The 24,803-nt window shown below is 38.9% G+C and overlaps 2 protein-coding genes across 4 annotated transcripts; both read left to right on the top strand.

The window, feature by feature from the left end:
- The first annotated feature begins 4,289 nt into the window (after nt 1-4,289).
- prr5a (proline rich 5a (renal)) lies at nt 4,290-19,099 on the top strand. 2 transcript variants are annotated; one of them, XM_042495918.2, is made up of 11 exons: nt 4,290-4,515; nt 6,941-7,071; nt 10,907-11,032; nt 11,119-11,199; nt 12,329-12,377; nt 13,251-13,308; nt 13,412-13,503; nt 13,637-13,777; nt 14,551-14,686; nt 15,499-15,777; nt 15,858-19,099. In XM_042495918.2, exons 2-11 carry the CDS (start codon nt 6,941-6,943, stop codon nt 16,145-16,147), a joined length of 1,383 nt encoding a protein of 460 aa, XP_042351852.2. In that variant the 5' UTR covers nt 4,290-4,515; the 3' UTR covers nt 16,148-19,099. The 2 variants fall into 2 exon arrangements, with proteins under 2 accessions (XP_042351852.2, XP_087936069.1); XM_088079943.1 differs by lacking the exon at nt 4,290-4,515 and adding an exon at nt 5,366-5,511.
- Nucleotides 19,100-19,584: 485 nt separating this feature from the next.
- tmem60 (transmembrane protein 60) lies at nt 19,585-24,782 on the top strand. 2 transcript variants are annotated; one of them, XM_042495924.2, is made up of 2 exons: nt 19,585-20,658; nt 20,888-24,782. In XM_042495924.2, the coding sequence occupies exon 2, from the start codon at nt 20,934-20,936 to the stop codon at nt 21,336-21,338; it is 405 nt and encodes a 134-aa protein (XP_042351858.1). In that variant the 5' UTR covers nt 19,585-20,658; nt 20,888-20,933; the 3' UTR covers nt 21,339-24,782. The 2 variants fall into 2 exon arrangements, with proteins under 2 accessions (XP_042351858.1, XP_042351857.1); XM_042495923.2 differs by having other exon boundaries at nt 19,591-20,658; nt 20,858-24,782.
- The last annotated feature ends 21 nt before the right edge of the window (nt 24,783-24,803 follow it).

Consider the following 24,803-nt stretch of genomic DNA (forward strand, 5'->3'; position numbering starts at 1 on the left):
CATTCGACAGTTTGTCCTGCAAAGACAAACTCTTCTCTTTTAGATCTCGTATGTAAGTCTCATTTTTCACCTGCTCTTCACTTATTTGCATTTGAAATGCCTGAAGCCTCATCTCTACCCTGGCAGTCTCATCCCTGGCTCTCTCCAGTTGTTTCTGGAGATCTTCTACCTCTGTCACCTGGTACTTAATCTGTGTATTTAAATATACTTCATTTCTCTTAAGATCATGCTGTGCTTGCTTCAACTCTTCGATCTCTATCAGATTCTGAGTTTTAGCATTGGTAAGATCTTGCACCACTGTCTCCAGGGCCATAATCTGTGTATCCAGAAGTGGGTCCTGTCTTTGACGGTCATACAATTCCTGCTTTAACTCTTCAATCTCTGATAAATTCTGAGTTTTAGCCTGGGTCAGCTTCTGAATTACGTCATCTCTATCTCTGATGGCTTCCTGAGCCTCTGTCAACTGCTGCTTCAAATCCGACATGTCTTCTGCCTCTCTTGTAACTGTTTCCATTACTCCACTTAAACTGAACTGCAAGTAAGTTATGGTAGTTGTTTGCTACGATAATGCAACAAGGTATGCTCGTTATTTGCTACGATAATGCAATAAGGTATGCTGGTTGTTTGCTATGATAATGCAGTTGAAATGGACTAATGGTGTGTTCTGGCTCCTTATTCCTGCCTTTTTTTTGTGTTTTGATCTGCTGTGACGTCACTGCCTGTGACGCATCAAAGTGATGCGTCACAGGCAGTGTCTTTAAAGATTAGAGATCGTCATGACATTACGTCACAACGTTCTATTCTTCGTCACATTCTATGCACATGCGCCCTGGAGATGTCGAATCGCCACGACGTCACGCTAACGAGCAACGAAAACAACAACAATTAGCCTACTTCCGGGAAGACGACTGGCAAGTGTCGCGATACCTGAAATCGGGAAAACTTATTTATATCCGCTGTCTGTATGACATGTATCAGGCGGTATCAAGTATGCTCTCGCTGATGTCAGTGAACTTTTATTTGTAGGTATCAATGAAGTTTATTGTATTGTACGAAGTTGTGAGTCTTCGCTAAGATGCGCATGCACGAAAACTACCATAAGTATGTAAATTATGGAGGAAATTATGGACACAGACCTGACAGCTTCAGTTACAGGTAGGAGACAGCACTTTTTTCCTCTCTTATTTCGAAACGTTATGAACTAAAGGCTACTTTGGTGCTCACGGTCAAAATAAACTAGAGGAATTAGTTATGGAGAAACCAGCCGAGCTACGGTTTTGGAGCATGTCAATACAGACAAGAGTAGGCTAACATTATAACATCATAAATGTTTTAATGCGCGATGCGAAAACGCATTGGGTCAGTATTAACGTTAGCATCAGCCGGTGTCTGGTGGGCCCCGTTGGGTTCAAAACTCTGAAAGCCAAGACTTGAAATTAAATATGACAATACCCACCGCTGAATAGTGCTTTCCATCTGTTAATGCAAGCGCCTCCGTCGGTAATTACAGTGTTCGTAGGGACGGTTCGTTATTGTGACCAATCACACCGGAAGCACTTTTTGCACTTACTAAGGGTTTTTTCCTTAAGTCTAAATTCTTGCTTGTGTTGTACGTCGCTTTGGATAAAAGCGTCTGCTAAATGAAATTGTAGAATTTATGAGATTGTGCAAAACGGGTAAGGCATTTTGAAAGACAAAAATTACTGGAGAGGGACTTTTATTGTTATTATTTTGGCTTAGGTGATGGACATGAAACTTTATATGGTAGTCTTTTGTATTTATTTATATGACCCCTGAAAGCCAGATCCCTGAAGAAGGTTTTAAAGGCATGTTTTCTTTTAAAAAATATGCAAGTCACACCATTTATCATAGCCAGAACTGTAAAAATAGTAAAACAACATTTCTTATGGTCCTTCAACACATTGTGTTTTAAGGAGCATTGCATTTTGGTGATAGCTACTTACTGTGCTGTTATGCTTATGACTTGCATATAGTGTGAATACAAAAAATGTTATTTATGGTGGGAGGAGGGTGATTGATTAGAAAAAAAAACATTGCTTCAGGGAGGGTCAAGATGGAAAACAAGTCACACCCCAGCCACAACCAGTTTATATTAAATACTTTATACAGCCTACTCCTGGGAAGTTTAAGCTTTGATATCATATCATAGTATATTAGTTTATATATATTTTGTATTCATGAATCTGCAAAGTAATTGGTAAGTTGTTACATGAATGTAGTGGAGTAAAAAGTAGAAGGTGTCCCTCTACGATGTAGTGGAGTTGAAGAACAAAGTAGCAGAAAACAGAAATACTAAGGTGAAATACAAGTACCTTAAAAATGTGCTTTAGTACGCTACAATACTTAGGTAAATGTACTTAATTCTTTCCCACCACTGTTGGGATAAACATTTTTAACTGTTTTGCCAACTCTAGTAAAAAAAATGTTTAATGATAGCAATAAGGAATTCTGTTTCTACATGATAATAATTACTAAAAACTACAAATATATTTAATATCAGAATCCACCAGTAATCTGGAAAGAGGGCTAAAGGATCCTTTTTTGAAGTACACATTTCAGTTTTTACAATAATTGAGTCGTGTAGTTTGATTGTATCAGAGTGCATAAAAAAAGCATCGAAAGAGAGGTTGTTCATCAAAATTTTTCATTTTATTTAAAGATATTCACAATAATGCTGTCACTCTCTATATTGCAGTCCAGACTCTTACTTGGGTGTGGCTGACTGTAAAGTTATGATACTGTCCTTTTCATTTCATTAATTTTATTTTATAATTGTAAACAAATGGCTGACTCTTGACTTAAATTGAAGTCTAAGCAGGCCTCCCTTGTCTTTTTGCATTTTCGCTGTAAATAAATAAGGACTGAATCTGTGGTAAAAGACTCTTCCTCTTGATGTCTTTTTGGATTACACAGTGTGTTAATATGCACCTCTTTGATCCAGTATTGCACAAACAGATTAACACTCACAACATGCACACTAATATCATGATTTGTTTTGCATAGCTGTTTTGCCATGCACCCTGCAAAGATACTCATATACTGCGGAGGCATTTGAAATGTGCTCAATGCCTCAGTGCTTCTTGCGTGATTTTTATACCAGTGATGTTTCTCACGAGACCCCTTATTTACATCACGACCCACAGAAATAGGGGATTATCTGCCAATACCCACGCCTGTTTTGACAGATGGCAAGACACCCACTGTGTTAAACTGCATAGATTGGGGTCAGTGTGGGATACTATGAGTTCACTACCTTCCCCTCTGTTTATACAGCCTTGTGCATACAGAAATACCATTGTAATCAATGTTAGATGGATGCATATGTAAATCAATAAATACATATGACCAGGAAATAAATATTGCAACTGGAAATAAAAAAGAGCTGGAGATAAATATGTCACTACAAAATAAATGTGCCCTGAAATAAATAGTATTTTAATAGCATGTTTTCAATTAAATATTTCTGCATAAAAAAACTCCATGTTGACAGGGTAAAGCAATTCTTATCAGATTGTCTATATTGGGAATCAAATGACAGATAACTAGCATAAAGTGGGCATGTTTGGAAAGTGGAGACTCATGGGTACCCATATAACCTATTTCCATTCAGATATGTTGAGGTCAGGGGTCAAGGAACCCCTGTGAAATAACCATGCTGTTCTTCCATTGCCAAATTTAACTTAACTTTGGTGCATTTTTGGCCCCCTAGCATGAATGTTTTAAATCTCAGCCTAGCACAGCCTTTTAAAATTAGGAATATCGGGCAGCTATTAACGCAGTTTAAAAAAACTTGTTATGTACAGACACATTAACCTTGATAGTCATATGTGTGTGTAATATTTTAGAATTTATATTTTTTATTTTTTTCTCACCCATTTATTGACCCAATTATTTATGGATTTATTTAATGGTTATATTTATTTATTTCCTGCTTGGATTGTTTATTTATTTATTTAATATTGACTAAAATTGTGAGTTTTTCCAATGCCTGCACACCTGAGTGTTGTGCTATGGTTCATATAGGGCCTACATCACGGAGTGTCTTTATGGAGGATTATGTATTGGGAGTAAATGGTCTGCGTTTTAACACTGGATAAATAACGTGAACATTTTTATCCAGGGCTTGAAACACTCGTGCTTTTCTCTTGAATCCCAGTGATTCCCCTGTTTTGCATGTGCTTTTTACCACAATGCGCGTCCACGTGGAGCTCGCGGCCGCGGCCACGCGCCCCAGGTTCATTTTGCATCTCGTCAAAACAAAGCGGGGGCGAGCCAGTGAGCGAGCGAGCGGCGGCGCATGCCTCATGAATGAGTCCCCCTCCACCGCACAGCAGGTCAGACCCCTCATCCGCCTGCACCCCGATGCCCGTGTGGGTGCGCAGACCGGCGGGGAACAGTAGAGGAGCCAGCCGCCGATGAGCCCGGACAGTAAACACTTTGGCACGAGTGCTACATGACCGTTTCATCCCACCAGGAAAAACACGACAGGATAAGGTACGGGGAGTGCGGGCAAACAGTGGGCGGGCAGAGTCGCATGACATACGACAACTTTGTGGCCGTTATCATACAGTTTTTACCCATGGGTGGACCTAATGATACATCTGTGCCAGCCCGCGTGTGTCCGTGAGACAGTCACGCTGTTTACTTTGCCTAATTCTCTCGTGCACACAGGTAGAAAAAATAGAAAACCCTCCACGTACGCACGACGGGCTGTACATTCCTCCCTGTAGGATAAACGTGGACTGTTGATTGCGTGTCTGCGCGATTGATTGGCTATCTTGTATCGAATAAACAAAACATTGGCATGATGGAGGGATAGCAGAAAAGCAATAGAGACTAGAACAAATTAAAAGTGTTATCGATCTGACTGTTAGTCGCTCCTGAAAGGCAAGGAGGAGGGGTGAACAAAAGCATAAATGCCCAGACTGGCGTGGCATGGCATGTCGGGTGCACAGTGTGTAGTCTGTTTTTGAGCCTCTGGCTGAGATGTGATCTCACTGTAATAAAACTGCAGACCGGTTCCTCTGAAAACACAACACGCACCCATTTTATCACTTGCATGCAGGGTGGCAGAGAAGGAGGCTCGTGTTGTGTCTTTTGTCTGTGGAGTGACAGCCCAGACTGTTGTTCTCCCCTCTGACCAGGCGATGGTGCTTTACTATGCCCAGTGTGTTTCTATGGGGAGACACCCAAATACACCATCATACTGTACTGTCATACTGTCTTTGTGGCTTGAACAGGGTTAATTCTCTCTTTCTCTCTCTCTCACACACACCCCCCCCCTGCACTGTACATGCACACACATGCATTTCCCTGTTTTCCTCTGATGTAATGTGTGTGTGTGATTGGGGCGTAGCTTGAGCTCTGATTGCAAAACAATCTCCCATGGTGTTGAAATAACAGAAAAAAAAAGAAACGGAAAGTAAACGGCTGATTTTACAAGGGAGATCACAAATGTGTGGCGTGATTTTCTCCCGTGACCCTGTCACCGTGAGTTTTACTTTAATTTGTTTTGTCTGTGTATTTTAGTTCTTCAGTATTCAGTATCTAATTCACTGTCTCATGGTAGCAGCAGGAGTATCAACTGTGTCAGGGCCCCAGACATTAGTCATTGATGCCTCACGCAGCTGTCTGATCCACTTGTGATCACTCCTGTACAATTTTTGTGCCTTTGATAATACGTTTACCTTCAGTCAAACCCTAAAGGAGCAGTGTTAAGGATTTGGTGGCATCTACTAGTGAGGATTGTAACCAGCTGAAACTTCTCCTAGTGCCTAGCCTGAGATTTTTACAGGGAGCCAAATTATGAGCAGAGATATCTCCCTCGCCACAACAAAGAGCCAGGTGATTTAAATCGATAAAAACGTAGAATAAAGCAGTTTCATGTTAAAAATCTGGGGTTTTCCTACACTGTTCAGGTCATTGCGTACAGGTCGCTTGCCCAGCACCTGCTAATGTGTGTCGACCTTTTTTTTCTGTGACACCTTAAGATCCAAATGTTCAGGAGGTTTTTACCAGGAGAAGAATTATCTGCTGAGGTCTCTTCCTCTCCAAACTAAACTGCCCATTGATTTAAACTGATAAAAACACTGAATGAAGCTGTTTCATGTTAAAAATCAGTGTTTTTCCAATGCTGTTCAGCTTGTCACAGAGGGGCTGTTAACTAGGGCTGTACATGACTCAGAAGTATGCCTGTCAAATCCGATTTGGCTGTTCAACATGAATATTTGATGATTCGTTTTGTTTTCTGTACAAAGTTTTAAAGTTTAAACTGACTCTGTGTGGTTTTCACTGTTACTGTGGCAGTAACATCAGATAGTAAACAACCTAACAGCGCTAATGATGGCTTGCAAATGTGCAACATTTTTTCTTTTGCCGACACTAGATATCAAACAAAAACAAGAGACTGAATCATATAATAATCTACTTTCAAGCAGCTCCAAAGAGTAGCGTGAAAGTCAAGAGCACTTATGCTGAAGCAAAATATGGGAACCAAAATGTCCCCGGAAATACACTACACAGCATGCTGGCTATCCCTAAATAAATAAAACAAAACAAAAAATACGACTGCTCAACTTGAAGCTATCTCATCTACTGAGGGATCTCTGACTTATAATTCGAATCGCACTTTCAAGCCTTACGGTTAACTACAGCGGCTGTGCGAAAACATAAATATCCAGAGCCAGAGTTTGGTTTGTCCACTCTGGGCAGCTGTAGAACAAAATGGCGGACTCTGTGGAAGAGGACCTGCTCCCTATGTAAATTTAAATGGTTAATTTTAAGGTCACAAAAACATGAAAATTTTTTGCAAAAAATACTTACTATATTACATTGAATTTCTTCTAATATATATACCCCTAAATCCCACACACTGTCTCGTTAATAACCATTTCTCCATCATCTTCCCTTTCACGTTCAGATGCTCGATGGACTCAGGCGGAGGCACGCCTCCCGGCCCTCCTCCAGACCCCTGTCACTCAACTTCAGCACCTTCTCTGCTCCTCCCCCGAGCCCAGACATGGACAGCAGCAGTGAGCATCCAATCAGGAGGTGAGGCTCAGTTCCTGGGATTAAAATTTCACAACGCCCAACATCCTGGAAAATGCATGAAATATTAATAAGCATTCATGAAAATCCCAACATCTCTCCTCCCAGAAGATTTCATTAAGCGGCTGAGCTTTGCCTGCAACACATGTTGCCCTAATGATAATGATCTCCTGGTGGGTTGTTTGATTGACTCGTTTCCTTATGTGTGTACATCTCATCAGTTGTACACTTGCTTTCCATGTTTTCCGTTTCCGTGTGTACGTGGGCGTGGAAGGGGGGTCTGTTGTTTAGTGCCGTGCCGTCATCAGAGAGTTTCTGGACTGCGTGGGATACAGCTTATCATTTCTTCTTCTCCAGAGTGCTAGATTTGACCATTCGCTCCTGAAAATATGCAAACAGTGTCCGGAAGTGACAAAGCCAGTATGTCGACGATGTTGGCTTATTGCAGATGTATTGTGTCATACATATGTATGATAAGTAATAAGAAAGGTCTGTACAGAAAATACATGTTTACATAGTTCCTCCACCAGAGAGCACTTGCAAGTTTATTTTTTAGATGGCCTGCTCGGTACCTTTTGTGTTCAACAAAATTTAAACCGATTCTTAAACTTTAAATATTAATTAAAGGGATCCATATTGAATTTCTTCATATTATTTGTAAGTTACTATCGGCTGATACTTTGTTATCAGTGAGAGTTGAACATTTTGGGAAATACTTAATTTTGCTGTTTTGCAGAGATCTGAGACCCTGACTCACGATGGTCGACCGTTGGTCAGTCTTTAGCTGTCAGTGAGCGTCTGTCACCCTAGTTTTTGCGTTGTGTCCCACACTTTGGCACTAGTCGGCCCATGTCGGCTTTTCTCAGCTGATTCGGCATGTTAAATCAGCACTGGAGAATGAAATCCATCTGATTGGCAGTTCAACTCAGCTTATGAAAAGAGAAATGGAAATGAGAAAAACAAATAGACTGATAAAGTCAAAAGGAAGCGAGATCGAAAACAAACTTGTTACATTGGGTGATATTATGTTTTTAGCTCTTTAGCAGAATCGGTTTGTAATTGTGATATTGTTGGCTAACGTACACTACATATCCTTTGTTCTTTTAACATTGGGGTGTTTTGAAAGTGCGCTAACTGGCTTACTTTCTTGAGTCCTTCCTGTTGGTCTTCCAGTTTCCCTTTTTGAATGATGAATACAGACAAGCACGGCCTGCTGGTATGGAGAGTTATTTCCTCTCACGCAGGCGCAGAGCATACGTGCTAGTTGGCAATTGGCTGTAGCTTGTGATGTGTTTGAGTGCAACTTTTTGACCAAGACAAGATTTTGGTTTGGTGTGTCTGGGCATTTAGATGAGCAGGTTGATGCCCCTCTCAGGTCTGTGTGTTAAATATGAAGCTACAGCCAGCGGTTGATTAGCTTAGCTTAGCATAAAGACTGCAAACAGATGGAAACAGTTAGCATGGCTCTGTGTACAGATAACAAAGTCAGCCTTCCAGCAACTTTGAAGTTCACTTATTAATGCGTTATATACGGTTTGTTGAATCCATGCAAAAACAAAAGTGTAAAAGCCATAAACAGCATTATGTGCTGGACTATTTCTTTTTCAGTTGCAATGACTCTTTGGAGCCTCCGCTAGTTGACTGGGATTTTCACGGTGACATGACCTCCAGAATTGACACAAAATAGTCCAACTGTTTCCCTTGTCAGCTAATCAACTGCTGGCTGCAGCTTCATACTTAGTGTACAGATATGAGAGTGGTATCAACCTTCTCATGTAACCATCGGCAAAGAAAGAGAATTAGTGTTTCCCAAAATGTCAAAAATATTCCTTTAACCCCTTTACAATTAGGGGCCTGTCAGCGTTGGGTCATACGATGCAAACTTTGCAGTTAAACATTGTTAAAACTCATATAATCAAAAAAAAAAACGTCTAATGCAGTGGTTCCCAACTGGTTCAGCCTCGGGGTCCAGATTTCTCCTTAGTCATTAGTACAAGGTCCACACTTAGATAAATTACCACATGCTCAATGTGATTTCACAAAATGTAAACAACATGTTGGCGTAAAACACAAAAGAAATAAAACATATGGCAAGAATAGACAGAAATGGTGCTTCAAAATAAAAGCCCTGTGCTGGAAAATTAAAAGAAAGTGCATTTTTTTTTTTTTTTTACAATCCTGGCATGTTCAAAATTACTTGCAGTCCATTCAGAATAGACCTGTGACCCACTTTTGGGCCATGACCCACCAGTTGGGAACCACTGGTCTAATAGAGATACAAAATTTCTAAAGATACCAAACGTGTGTGGTTGGATTTTGGGAAAATGTGTCTAAATAGGTGCACAAGCCATCTTTTTGATGGATTGGTGCAGTCCTGAAAAGTTCTGGGTGTGAATATATAAACATTATAGTGGACAGTTCAAACAAACTAATACAAACTATGCGTGATACTGTCAGACAGGGTGGAAAAAGATGATTTTTCAAACCTTAAGCTATAGAGAGATATAAAAGAGCAACTAAAGTGAACTAAAGTTACAATAAAGTATCTACTGCCATAAAATGAAGTTACATAAACTAGTGCTATAATAAAATTTTCTAAAATACTGTTATAATGTTGAATAAAGCAGGGTATAAACTTAAAGTGCTGTTATAGTAGAGTTAAAGTATTGTTATAATTAAATAAATCTAATCTGTTTTGAGAAGGTTAATTGGTGTCGGTGTCTTTTGCTGAATCCCACGTTCAGTATCGCTTTCTAGCTCCTCAGTGCTTGTTTGTTTTGGTGCCGTGCATTGTGTAGGTGCCCGCTCAGCCTCGCGGCCAGACACAAAGCATTACCTTCATTGTCTGACCATATATTTTGTAGTACCGCACAGCCCTATTTAATCATATATTTCCCTTTTTTATTTATTTATTTTTGCTGTTTAATTTGTTTAAGTCTGTAACCAGCAGGAAGGATTTAGAATAAGGGTTGGTCAGATATTCAGGAGATTAGGGAACGAGTTAACAGAATTAGTTCTTTTCATGTTCTTGTTTTACGTCAATCAGAGATTAGTTTATTCTGCCATCTCAGACATGCCTTCGCTCAGTGTCCACAATACTGGTGCAAAATCAATAAAAAAGATTTGAGAAAGAAAGAAATACCACCATCATTATCACCCTCAGAGATCTATAATCGGTCAGGCTCTAGTCTCACACATTGTGTTGAGTTTTGACTTTTGTTGTCCTGCACCAGCTGTGCTGAAAATGGCAGAGCAGGAAAACCTTCTTCATTGTCCCGCATTGTGTCACTGCTTCCTATCCCTGTTGTTGTTGTTAATAAGCCGGACGACTTCCTCCTCCGCCTCCTCGCTGTACAGTGACAAGCACAACAAAGTCCCAACTGCTTCAGTCTGCTTAAACCGCAGTTCCTCTGGCATCTGTGCTCTGCATAAATATTTGTTTGCATCAATGGTTGTATTGTACTGAAAGAGCAGCAGAGAGGGAGGAAGAGTTTGCCTCCCCCATCAGTGCATGTGCTATTGTTTCCTCCTCTTCTGGGACCTCGGGCAGAGCGCTGGCCCACCTCTCGGCTTGGCTCCACCCATGCTGCTCTTAACGTGCTGCCTCTCTCTCACCACGCATCATTCTGTCCTACTTCTCTCCTCCTCTGTCACCGGCCGCTCTTTCTATTGTCATTGTGCTTCTTCCCTCTCTCAGACTCACGCCGCTTATGTTCTCCCCTCCAGCTATCTCCTTGTGTTTCTTCTCTGTATGTCAGCTCGAAGCTCGACCTTCTTTCTTTCCTGGCCACTACTTAGTGCTTGTTTCTCTCCGTTTCTTCTATATCTCCCTCATGAGGACTCTGCACCGGCTGAAGTTGATGAGCTCCCCCAGCCTCAGCGAGCTGGGAAAGAGTGAGAAAAGTTCGCCAGAGGACAGGGGGGAGAAGCAGAAAAGGGCAGGAGCCAATGCCACCTGGAACAGGTACGCCAAATGCAATTACCAAAAACAATTTAGTGTCTGAATTGCATTTTGAGCAATTATGTGGACAACTTTGTCTTGTGTTGCAGCATCCACAACGCTGTCATCGCTGTCTTCCAAAAGAAAGGTCTGGCAGATAACGAACTCTACACCCTCAACGAAGGTGTTCGGTAAGTTTAGACAGAAACAGCCACGCACACTCACACGGTGCAGAGAGGACCTCTATTCTCGACCGCTGATGTCATTTTGTGCTATGATAAGTATAATTACTGTCTGTCCTACGTTTGCTGACTGGATGTTTTCTTGTGAATGAGTTTGTTTGTGAGTGTAAGTGTACTGTATGTGGCCCGGGAAGTCATGTGGTTACCCCAGATATCTCATTATCTTTCTAAACCAGACCCTCTATCACATCAGCCTCCATTACAGTCCAGTTAACATATTTACATGTACAGAAAAGCCATGAGGAGGTTGACACACATTTCTTAAACAACACAGGGAAAAAGGGCGCCTCTTTGTTGATTGCCTAACATCCAGTGGTTGTATTTCATATAATAAAGTAAATTACAATAACTTCTGGGTAGAAAGCCACCCTGTCCAGTACAGAAAATGAAATGGCACCGCCTCAGTTTAAGTGTACGCTATATTTAGAATATTTTCGCCACTTTACCTTTAGGTCAGACAGCGATTTCTGATGGGAACTGAAGCTGTTATGGCAAAGTCATCAGACTCCATTGATAAAATTATTTTACTTCACACAACATGGGAGTTGCGGGTCTACCATTGTTTTAGTGTGTATTAATGTGAAAGGTAAAATAGTAAAAAATGTTGTATATATAATCTACACTTAAAGTGATATAGATCGTTTTTTGGCAGCTAAAATACGATCTGTTGTGGCTCCATCCACAGTACACTGCTCAGCTTCTTTGCCTGTAGATTTGATTATCAAACACATTAGCAAAGTAACACAGCACGTAACATCAGCTCAGCAGAAACATCAGATAGTCCTGTAGGACTATCGTGTGTAATTATAGCTTTAGACACATTTACGCCCGAAAATGACACCGGAAATAAACCATTTTCGGCAGTTAAAATGAAATGCCAGTTGGAAGTAATTGTTAGTTTGATGTCACAGTAATTTGATCGACTGAGCGGTCACATGTAATGCAGCAGTTAACTGCAGGTTGTAAACACCTGATTCAAACAGACATGAAAAAATAATGGCTGTCGTCTGATTATTGTTGATTGATTGATTGATTATTGTTTGAGTCATAAAATGAAAAGCCACACATTTTTCCTCAGGCATCTGTTGAAGACTGAGCTGGGGTTTTTCTTCACAGAATACCTTCAGGTAATACACTTTCGATATTGGAGTGTAACTAAGTACATATACTCAAGTACTATACTTAAATACAGATTAGAGGTTCTTGTGTTTGTCACTTCACTACATTTTATAGGGAAATATTTTACTTTTTACTTTATAACATTTATCTGAACACTTTTTGAATTAAAACATAACAAGAGTTTAAATTCTATTTTGTAAATAAATAAAATTACCAAACAGTTTATACAAGTACAGCTGCAATATTTAGTTAATAAGCCAACTACCTGTTTTGATTTACATTTTTTAAAAAATAGAAATTTAATAATTTTTAGGTTTTTGGGGGTGTTTTTTTCCCCTATCTTTTTAAAATAATTTTCCATTTCTTTTCTTATTTTAAAATATAAAGTTTTTTTTTCCTATTTCTTTGTTTGTTTTTGAGTGTGTTCTTTTTACATACTTTTGTGGGAGAGGGTAGTTTTTTAAGGATTTAGAGGGGTTTTTCTAGTGTTTTTTAAAATTATTTTAAATGTTTTTTTACGTTTCTTTTGGGGGCAAATTATATTTTGAAATAATAAAGGTTTTGGCATGTTTTGTTTGTTTTTTAGAGATTTTTCTGCACAGTTTTTACTTCTAATACACTAAGTACATTTTTCTGATTGTACTTTAACGTAGGTAACATTTTCAATGGAGGACTTTTACTTATAAAAGAGTTTTTTGAAGGATGCTATTGCTGCTTTTACTTAAGTAAACGATCTGAATACTTTGTCTACTGCTTTACACTTTTAATACAGAATGAGTTAGGATTTGGATAAAATATGCCTGCAAAACAACATTCAGATAAATGAAGGCATTGATGTCCCATATTTATATTTAAAAGCATCTTTTCACTGTATTTCACAGAACCAGTTGCTGACAAAAGGCATGGTCATCCTTCGGGACAAAATACGGTTCTACGAAGGTATGACGGGCTGCACAGATGGTCTGAATACATTGTGTAGTGGTCTGTGCCTGTGAATTAAAAGCCCAAATCAACTGTTTTTGCACCTGTGTGATCGATGCAGGTCAGAAGTTGCTGGACTCTCTGGCAGAGACCTGGGACTTCTTCTTCTGTGATGTCCTCTCGATGCTGCAGGCCATCTTCCATCCAGTTCAGGTACGCAAACATCTTCAGAGAAGTCAGCTGGCTTTTGTCGTTGCTTCTTGATGGACCGACAGCCTCAACGAATATACCACTGGTATTCATTGTTGCTCAGTTCTGCTTTTTTCTGTGTCTGTGATGTGTGCAGGGTAAGGAGCCCTCTGTCCGACAGCTAGCTCTGCTTCACTTCAGGAACACCATAGTCCTGAGTGTGAAGTTAGAGGACGCCCTGTCTCGCCCTCGGGCCCGTGTGCCCCCCTCTGTTACACAGATGCTGCTTATTCTACAGGTACGCCTGCATGCCAGACTTAACAGCCTGTTTCTACACTCACTGTTCTTTCTTTAAAAAATGGCAAAATGGCAACAAATGGTGTTTTTGAGCTTTGCACATGGTCGTTGTGACCAAGCACAGAAGAGTGAACCACCATCACAGATAATTTACACCTGCATCTTTAGTCCTGCAGTGTAATATCTAGAGATTAATATATACACATCAGACATAATAACATAAAAGTATGTATTTGTTTGATATAATCTCAAAGGAGTCCATAATTAAACAGTAAAGTGAGTAAAGTGAACACTTATGTTTATACATAACGGCTGTTTTCATTATGATATTTATCTTTTGCGCGTTTTTTTATTATTCACATTCAGTCAATCCCATAATAACCCCGGCTGTGTATATTGTTTGTGATATTGCTAGAATACATGCTGAAGAAGTGCGTCTTGCCCAAAACGGCCACGTGGGAATATGAAAAGTGAAATTGGAGTGCTGTTTTAGCATTTACTTTTTAGCATTTTATCAACAACATTTAAAAAAAAATCCCTGTGCACGGGTTTCCGAATCTGATTCAGTGCCCACAGTGACATTTTAAGTGTTTATTCCCATTTATATTTTTGTTTCATTGCATTTTTCTTTTATTGTTTCGTTGTGTGTGTCTATTATTAAATTTACCCCATACATTAACACTGATATGTGACAGAGAAACGCACCACATGCCACATTTGAGAAGCTGCAAAAAGAAAATGTTCATTATGCTGTTACACTCTGTCTGTGTTTAGGGGGTCCATGAGTCACGTGGTGTGAATGAGGAGTACTTGAGGCTCGAGTCCTTGATTCAGAAGGTGGTCTCACCTTACCTGGGCACGCACGGGCTTTATTCTGGAGACGGTACTGAGGCCCATTGCTGTGTTCTAGGTGAGACAAAAGCAGAGTATTAATGTGTCTAACGTGTGACTTTTTTGTCATTTAAGTTTTTATTGAAGTTTTTTGGATTAATCAAACATCATATGAAGAAGGAAAAACAGATAATTAAATATAAACAAAACAACCCTCTTAAAAAAATACACAAAGAAAACAAAACAGCAGCACCAACATCTCATCACATCATTATAACATAACAAAGCATATCATCATTTGTTACATACTAGATATAGCGTCCCTTGGAGTGATGTAAATTAAAGAAAGTAAAATAAAATAAATATACAAGTCTTCCTACCCTAACATGTTATATCCACCTATATCCACCATTTATATATTTTAAAAAATGTCCCCAAATCTGATAAAATGTCCCTTTGTAAGCATTATCCGTCATCAACTTCACCCGGTCAGTAATTTCTGGTCGAGTCTGACTCTTCCAGTGATGAAGCCTGTAAGTGCTAAACCAAGTTCTGGTTTAGATAATCCTGGTGGCAAGTCTGACCTATCCTCTAAAAGACAAAGTCAGGGTGATTCTGGAAAGGATTTTTCAAGCAAATGCACCAAATTTTCCAGCAACCTTTTTCCAGAAAGGACATCTCCACAATGAATGTAAGAAGGTGCCTGCCTCGACCTTACATTTCCAGCACTGTTTTTTAAATGATTAAAAAACTGGTGTGTAGTCGTGCCTATGAATGATCTTATAATGCGTGAATTTGCATCCTGAAAAAAACACCCTGTATTTATTACTATGTCTCTCCATGCATGTATCTTGATGTTGCAACTTAGATCTTTTTCTTCTCGTTTTTCAGAGAAGCGTTTACCGTGGGGCTGGTCCAAGTCTACAGACCAACCGTCTAAAAACCCTGTGGTACGATCGAAAAGCTACAATATCCCTCTGCTGCTGACCCCGGTGGCTGAGTATGACCCAGATGCCAGCTCTGTTGGCAGCGGAGGAATTCGGCGGCACTCGGCTTGTGAGATTATAACATGCCTGGAGGAGCAAGGACTGGCCTACGCTGACTTGGCCTCAGGACCTGAACTGTCTGGCTCCTCCTCCAACAGGCTGTGTGTGGGCTCTCACTTCAATGGTATGACACAGATTAAGATGTTTGAATATTTAAATCATAATGTAATAATCCCTAATAATCCAGCACCCTCTCGTTCACAGGTATGGTACAAGCGGGAGCGAGCGCCATGGCCCTGCCTCTGTCGTCTCCCTCTATCCTTCCGCTCATTTCCTCAGGAGCTCTGCACGGCACTGAGGCCACAACAACAGTGACTGATCTCAGTAAGGGCGCATCCTCCACGCCGCCCAGTGAATCATCCAGCCCTGAAACCATAATTGGACAAGTGCTAGAGTCTGCAGACTCGGACTCAGATGGGATATTTATTGATTTCCCACCTCATTCCTCAGAGGCGATGGGCTACAGCCGCGAGAGCAGGCAGAGCACTGTGTAGCTGTGGTTGCCTGAAACGCCCTGCCCTCATCATTCCAGTGTGTGTACGGTAATAATCTGTGAGACAGATTTAAGATATTTTACAACTACATTTCATTACATTGGTACCATCTTCCTTTCTTACCAGTCCATTCCAAGTGCTTTCACTGGTGATTGAAAACCTCGCAACTCTTACTTATCAACTTTTCAGAAACTACGAGAAAAAAAAACACGCAAATCCAAGTGAAATGATTTAAAAGGACTGGAATGTTTTACAAGGTTTTCAACTTAAGGACGCCATAGTTGTGATTTACATCCTGAGATTTCAACTGTTTTCATAAACCCAAATAAATCAGATTATGTTCTTAAAGCTCTAGTGTGTAGGATTTTGGGCCATCTATTGGCAGAAATTGAACATAATATTCAAAACTATGTTTTCATTAGTTTATTATAACTAGAAAATAATAATAGTTGTGTTTTCGCTACCTTAGAGAGAGAGCTTTTGAAATCTTCATACGGTGCAAGTCCTGCTCCTACCGCCATGTTGTTCTACAGTAGCCCTGAATGGACAAACTAAACACCGGCTCTGGATCACAGTCGATGCTCGAGATCAGTGGTTCCCAATTTATCCAGATTTCTCCTTAGTGATTAGTTCAAGGTCCACACATCAGATAAATTACCTCATTGCCTATTCAATTTGATTTCACAAAATGTAAACAACACATTGGCTTAGAGCACAAATAAACAGCACATATCACAAGAATAATGCAGTAGAAGGTAACCATAAATGGCACTTCAAAATAAAAGCTCTATGCCAGAAATGTACCGTACTTCAAAATAAAGTGTGTTTTTTACACACTTGACACGCTCACAGGACACTGGCGGTCCATTCAGAGTGGACTCTGCTAGCCACCAGTTGGGAAACACCGCTCTAGATGGGGCCGTTTGCGTTTTTGCGTTGGCCACCGTAGTTCTACGCGCTTGGAGGTCGTGCGTGATTAGTTGACTAGTCGATTAAATGTTGCTACCATCGCTAGTCGGCACCAGAAATACTTATGGATTAAACTTATAATGGAGAATATTATTTTATTGATGTACACATCTAAAGTACATATTGACATTGCACTGAAATGTCTTATCTTACTGGTTAAATGTTGCTTCATAAAAAATCAGGATCTGTTAGCTACGAATGTTAACAACGCAGAATAACAAAAAAAAGAAAAAATGGAAAAACAAAAAAAAAAATAATAACCACACATTAGATTGCACCGTCCCATAAGTACCGATGTGGAAAGAGGGACAAAAATGTATTGTAAAACTACAGCGGTTTATCAGTATTTTGATTTAACTGAGTGAGTCATGTTTTGTAGAATAAAGTGCAGTGCTCATAATGCACAGTGCAAAGTGCCACACATTTCAGCAGCAATTAACATAAGATTTTGCAAATTAAAAAAATGTGATAAATGATTTCAAATGGCTCTCATAATACACACAATAATTTTAAAAATAATTCATAAATATATAGATTATGCTCAGTGTAATCTATAAATATAAATGAATGTTTTCTTATTTTAATGTCAGGGAAATTAGTCATCAGGAACCTCCCCACTCACCGCTAGATGCCAGTAAATCCTACACACCTTTGAGGGATAAATCAATCATAAATAAAAGTGATATTCTATTTTTTTCTTAGTGACAACAAATCCCACGAAAAGACCAAAATCCATCATGAATTGATCCTTCAAATATTGTCTTTTTTTCAATCTATTTATTTATTTTTCTCCCAAAACTACTAGAAACACAGCTCAGTGAGCCAAACAGTTTCACTGACAGGTTTATTTATTATTATTTGGATGAAAACAAACACTGTAGTTCATTTTGACTCAATCCAACATTCACATCACTGGTACTTTAAATACAAATGTGTCTTAATCTGTGGCTGAAAGTAGTCCCCCAAAAAATGCACTAACTTTTGCTAAAGTAACTTTAGGAGAATAATTCAGCTTTCTTTAAATTGAAACTTTTTATTTTTGACCCATTTTTAAATATCTTTGTCTTTAGTGGAAATGAATGGGTGTGGGGCCGACTGTCACAGACACGCTAGGAAAGTTGATGTACTGAGAGATGGACATTATCTAACCACTAACACATTAGTGGTTTTGGCTTTTTCACAAGAATTGTTGACAATATCAAAACTTTACAATACACTCAATATCATTTAACCCATAGAGCAGCATGCAATCCCTTAAATGAATTTGAAAATACCAAATTTGGAGTTATGAGGTTTTTAAACAGCATCAGTTTCTTACCTCTGCTGAGGAGGTGGCTGTTACAGCCACCAGTTACATGGAAAAATGAAAAAACTTTGCTTATTTATCATTGATTTGTTTTGTATATGTGTACATTTTGAACCTCACAACAGTTTTATATTTTCTGTTTACACTCTGTCTTCTGCCTCTTGGCAGTAACACAGTAATGAGGTCTTCTGCTCTCTCTTTTGTACGGCATCTTATGAAAATGTGGACTGTTGAATTGTTTTATTGTCAGCTGCGGTCATAGAGGTCTAATGCAAACTTTTCTTAGAGCAAACATCAGTGTGACAGCTTTTCTGTATTCGCTCTGTACAGCAGGAGTTTGAGGACTGATGATGTTTATTGTTTACATTTGATAAAGACATAAACATTTTGACTGAATGTCGTCTCACACACTGTATTTTGCACCACCACTACCCTGTAAATAAAAATGCATTGTTGGTTTTTAGGACAGCTAGATCGTGTAAAGTGAGCTTTTACCTTTAAATGAATTTCAGATTTTAATAAGGGCTTTTCAACAGAATCTTTTTCAAACGATGTTTTACCTCAAGCGTTTTGTACTTTACTTTTTTGACAATCTATGATGTCTACGGAGTTGTACTTTGTATTAATTTGTTATACTAGCCCAGTAAAATTAAATAAATTTTAATAGTATTGAAAAACATGAGTTATTGCCTTCTATTTCAAACAATTGTTTTATTATTAATAGAATATTTGCCCTGATTAATGTCGTGTACAAGAAGCTATGCAGACTTTTGATGTAGTCGGTCATTAAGAATAGGCAATATACAGCTAGATTTAGTTTTACAATGAGGTCAAGCCACGATTTTAGAAATACTGAGGTAATGAGTGCATGTATATGGGTCTCAGTGTACTGTGGTGTTTAAATTGATGGAGAATGTCACCTTTATTAAATTTATCTTCAAAAGAGAGACTTTGCACACATACTTCCCCTCTGTATTCAGTTCTTCAAGGTTCATTGTAATAGAAAAATAAATGAATGAATAATAATAATTACATTATTACTACTACTACAACTGCCACTAATAATAATAATGATAATAAGTCTATTTGTGGGGAAGAAATCTGTTTATTTATATTTATTTTATTTTATTTGCACAGACATAAAACAGCATAAAATCCAGACAGACAAAAAGATAAATGTGTAGTGAAAAACTAAATAAACAAATAAATAACTTCGCAAAAAACAATTAAACTAACATTATAGAGAAAAATACAACCAAAGATGAATGACCACAAAAAAGCAAACTAAGCAGAACAACAACCAGTCAGTGAACAATAATCAAATAAATCTAGAAAATTGACCTCCTGTGCATAGCCTACCTGCAGTTATCTATCAAAATAAAACTACATTGCTCAAGTGGAAGTCTCCAATACCAAATAAAATACCAATAAAATTCTGATGTGACAGGTAGGTGTCCAGTCGACAACCATTATATTATGTTTTTTAAGTAAAAGGTATATATTGTGCACATTTATTTTTATCTATTTTGTATTTTGGAATATTTATCCTTCTTTGCCTTTTTTTCTCTCTGTTTCTGACTCTATAGCTTGCTGTAATGTGTGAATTTGTGTGGGAAAAATAATAATCTCACCTTTAATATTTTATGTTAGCCCACTTTTACCATTATACAAATATATACACATTTTTAATTCTTATTTTATTACATTTTTTGTCTTAGTCTGGGTACTGATATGATTTGTTGTATTTGTCTTGTCTTAGTCCTTTCTTGTTTTTTTTTGTTTGTTTTGTTTTGTCTCTATTTTATTTACTACCATGTTTACTACTTACTCTTTTGTTTCATGTCTATATGAATGACTGAACGTGACTTATCTTTTCTATATTGTAGTGAGCTTGGGTATATGGTCTTTTTGGGAAAAAAAAACAGTAAACAGATTGTGTAAATAAAATATAATAATGGTTTTGTTTTGAATCAGGGTACCGGAAGCCTTTTACTTATCTATCAAAATAAAATAACACCAACTAATAAAATCGTGCTTTTGCTTTGTAAGGACTGGCCGGAAACCCCACCGGCGGAGCTGGAAGAAGCTAAATGCTAACAGCTAACTACACTGCACTGCTCGCTGTTTTTCAGCTGCTTTGAGGTTAAAAACTAAGTCGTGTGTTTGTAAGTGCTGACATTTGCCTCGCTTGTGAAGACTCGGTCTCTCAAACAGGTTGAGTCTCCCGGTTAATTTGGTAAGACGTGTTTATTTTTGAACAATGTTGACATTTAGGATTCACTGGTTAGCCTCAGTTAGCCAACACACAGCAGCTTCGGCTCTGAAGTTACAGCAACAAAGAGACATCTGTGAAAACAGTGTTGACGTGTGCTCACACTTAACTCTTATTTTGAGTCGTTACATCCATCACAGAGTGATCCTGCTCTGTTTTTCAGATCCTCTGTGTTTTGTCACCTTGGCTGTAGTCCCTGTGGGTGTGGGTGATACTGGATCCGTGCCAGTCCTCCATAGATGAAGATGTCCCTGGCCCAGCGAGTGCTCCTCTCCTGGATCTTCGCCCTCATCTTCCTTATCATGCTGGTCCTCAAGCTGGACTCTAAAATCCACTGGAACTGGTTTCTCATCTTCCTCCCTGTCTGGACTTTTGACACCATCCTCATCCTCATGCTGATAGTGAAGATGGCAGGGCGCTGCAAGCCGGACTTTGACCCCAGGGACGGGGAGCAGAGCCTGAAGAGGAGGCTGTGGTACCTGACGGCCCTGCTGCTGAAGCTGGCCTTCTGTCTGACACTGTGCTCCCGCCTGGAGAGGCTCACCGAAATGTGGGTCAGTGTGGTGTGTGTTCCTCTGTGGGTGCTGCTGGGAGGGGCGCTGGTGGAGCTGGGACACAGTGTTTTCCACTACAGGAGGGACTGAACCAGAGGACTCAAAGGGGACAAAAAGTTTTTATGCTCAAGCATCTCTCGCTTGTTACGCACCAGCCTGATCCACTGGATTGGTACCAGGGCAGATCCAGACATAATAAAGTGGGTCAGATGTGAGGCAAACATGACAGATCTACATATAAGATTATTTGTCAGTTTCATAAAATGCACTGTGTCCGCCATAAGTTTAACCCTTTGGACCCTGAGCAAATTGGTTTGATTTATTTCAGAAACACTGGAAGAAGGCAATGAGCAACAAAAGAAGGACTCAAAAATTTGCAAAAAAAAAAAAAAAGGAAAAAGTGCAAGAAAATTACCTGACAAACAGTAAAAACAAAGATTAAAAAATACATATATTAAAAACAACAAGAAAATAACCTAGAAAAAGTGCTTAAAATGCAGTAATTTTGTAACATAATTTTATATGTAATTGTGATTATTGTAAATATACTTTGCCCTAGCTTTTTAAAATTTTTTCCATGTATATTTTAAAATAATTTTCTAATTCTACTAATTTCTTGCAATTCGTGGAACATTTCCTCGTCGCCTTTTTTTCCACGTTTTTGGAAGAATTCGCACCAGTGTGCTCAGGGTCCAAAGGTTTTAAATATGTGCGAAAGCCGTCTGAAAGCAGCACAAGAAAAGTGATGTCGCTGCAAGTTTCAAAGGTTTAAATCACAGCAGCGTGAAGACTCAGTGACGTGAGGCAGGGCTGTGCACGGTGTGATTCACAGGTTTATAGGGCAGAAAAGGGCACAATTATCGAATCCTGAGTTGTTATTGGAATTTTTCCGAATGACAAAGCTGTGAATCAGGCCTTACTGTTATTGTGTGTCATTCTGTGACACCATCAGATCTTTGTTTAAAATGAAGATTGTAGGTGCACAAATTTGGCATTTTTAGAATAAATCCAGCCACCTCATTGTTTTGGCGTTCACGTTAATGCCTCCCGGCTCATCTTTAGGCAGCAGGATTTAAAGATCTATTGTGTAGGTTATCAGACAAAAAAAAGGGCACAAATTAGCAGGTGCTTGGCTAGTGGCTTGTTTGTGACGTGCTGATTAAACACGTTTAAACCTCCTGAATGAACATCTGGATCCGAAATGAAGTGAACACACATTTGCAGATGCTGGGCTAGTGGGCCATCTGTGACAAGCTGAACGGCATTGGAAAAACACTGAGTTTTAACTTGAAATTGCTTTATTCAGCTTGTTTGCTGGTTTAAATCTGTTTGTTTTGGAGAGGAAGAAACCTGTGCGGAGAATTCGGCTCCTGGTAAAAATCTCCTAAACGGTGAATACTGCAGGAAGTCTAATCAGGAGAACACAGAGTACTGAGATTTCTGTTTTATTTTATTTTATTTAGACCTTTTCTGCCAGGTGAGACTGGGATTAAAAAACTGAGCTAAACAAACAGAGACACTCAATCTGCTGCTGTGATCCAAAATCAGTTACTCGCTGGACTAAATTTTGGTCTTCAGTTTGCTTTTTAGGGAGAGATCACATAAATCACTTATAATTAATTATAATTAGGGCTGTCAGCATTAATGCGTTAATCACGATGGGCGATTCTGGCCACGTGCCTGTCTTTAAGAGGCTTATCTCAAGATATCTGAATAAAAATGAGCTCCCCTTTACAAACATGCCCACTTAAATGCTAGTCTCATGCAGTTCTGAACAAAAAACATGCAATTTTTTGCATGCAGTTTAAATATGTCGTTTTCGCCTGTTGTATTTGAATATTTCTACTTATTGGGGTCCCTTAACAGTCTTGAAATTGCTACCACCTGAGCATACAGGTGCAGCTAATTAGACTGATGTCAGCAGGCAACTGCATCACCAAAGCTGGCAAAGCACTATTTTGGAGTGTGTAAATCGCCACAGACGTGTGCATGAAACTAAATCAAAGAAGTTAACAACAGCGTTTGCCAAATGAGTCGCAACTGACTGCAGATCAGCCATCATCAGTCAATAAATGCATCATTTGATTCCCAATCAAGACACTCTGGTAAGAAATACTTTTCTTGTCAACATGAACTTCAAAATTGTTTTATAATAAAAAATAATGAAAATGTAAACATGCCATTAAAAAAGAAAATTGATGAATTGCGATTAACTACTGAAATTCAGTGATTAACCCTTAGGGTCCGCTTTAATATAACACACGCATCGCTCTGCACACAAAATGCACTTTTCAAAATCAAGCTTTAAAAAATGTTATACATTAATATGACTTTGTATTTTAATTGAGTTATTTTTCTAACCAACATCAGTCCTAATCATAAATATCAAATATTCATTAATTTTCAGAATTTTAACCTTTTAGATGCCAGGTTTTTGTCATGATGCCACTCTGTTTCTAGATGAAAAAATAATTATTTTCAATACACTAAATGCAAAGTCAAATTTTGTTTTGATAAACACAGCCTTGGATATGTCAATGATTAGCAGCAGTATTGATTGTCACAGTGCACCTAATGGAGCTAGAATGTATTTTCTCCATATGCCAAAAAAGGTAAAGTGATGTCATCAGGTGGAAAATAGTAAAAATGACAAATTCCAAGACAAAAACTCAGAATGACACCCAAAAATAATTCAATGCTTTAATGGCCATGGGATCAAAAATGCACTTTTTGCACTTAACAGTATGCATGCAACAATTTTGTGCACACAGTGTAATTTAGACTTCTCATATGAGCTGAGCTGGAAATTCTAATATTAAACAAAAATACATAATCTTGCCAAAATGTATGCCATATGCATGAACACAGACAAAATTATCAAAAACAAAAAAAAAAGAAAAGAATGAAAAGCGTGTAAAATGCACCAGTCTGATAGGGTTACTTGCACAATTTTTTTTTAAAATTGTTTGACAGCCCTAATTATAATTCATCCAAAATTGCATCTCCTCCATTTGGAGAGTGAACTTGGCCATATTGTAATTTCTATATTAAGGTGATGAATTGTGCAGCGCTAATTTGTGTGTGAGTGAGCCATATTAGACCTGTTTGTGAAATCACTGTTGAAACATGTATCAGTATCTTATCGTGTTTGTAAAACATTAAGAAACCTCACAGCTTCTCCCAGATCTCTGCTGACACAGTCTGAATGTAAATCCATGACTTTTCACTTTACACATGCTGTGAGGAACCAAAGTTCTTGGCAATCGATCCAGTGTTTTTTTTGTGTGTGTTTCATCATCATCATCTGCAGAGCTAAGCTGGATTGAATGCTTCACCTGCAAAATGACCATTTGACAGGTCAAAAAGTCTCGTGCATGGCCGAGCAGCCGTGCCTGGGCACGCTCAGGGCGCGCTCCTCGCAGGCGGAAGTGTCTAATATCGTAACGTTTTTAGGGAGGACACACATGTGTTTGGGAAGTACGACTGGATCAATGAGACTTGGATTAAATTGCACGTGTTGCATGAGTTTGTAAACGCGTGTTTTGATGTCGTTTT

This window comes from Plectropomus leopardus, chromosome 7 (assembly GCF_026936395.1).
Source record: "Plectropomus leopardus strain MGB_pleo_1.0 chromosome 7, ASM2693639v1, whole genome shotgun sequence".
Classification (NCBI taxonomy): Eukaryota; Metazoa; Chordata; class Actinopteri; order Perciformes; family Serranidae; genus Plectropomus; species Plectropomus leopardus.

Bases quoted from the DNA above. Each gene is read 5' to 3' on its own strand.
- prr5a (XM_088079943.1), top strand. From the start codon at position 5,476: ATGTGTGGCGTGATTTTCTCCCGTGACCCTGTCACC. The intron at 7,072-10,906 runs GTGAGGCTCAGT...CTCCCTCATGAG, and splicing joins AGTGAGCATCCAATCAGGAG to GACTCTGCACCGGCTGAAGT. The intron at 15,778-15,857 runs GTATGACACAGA...TCTCGTTCACAG, and splicing joins TGTGGGCTCTCACTTCAATG to GTATGGTACAAGCGGGAGCG.
- tmem60 (XM_042495924.2), top strand. From the start codon at position 20,934: ATGAAGATGTCCCTGGCCCAGCGAGTGCTCCTCTCCTGGATCTTCGCC.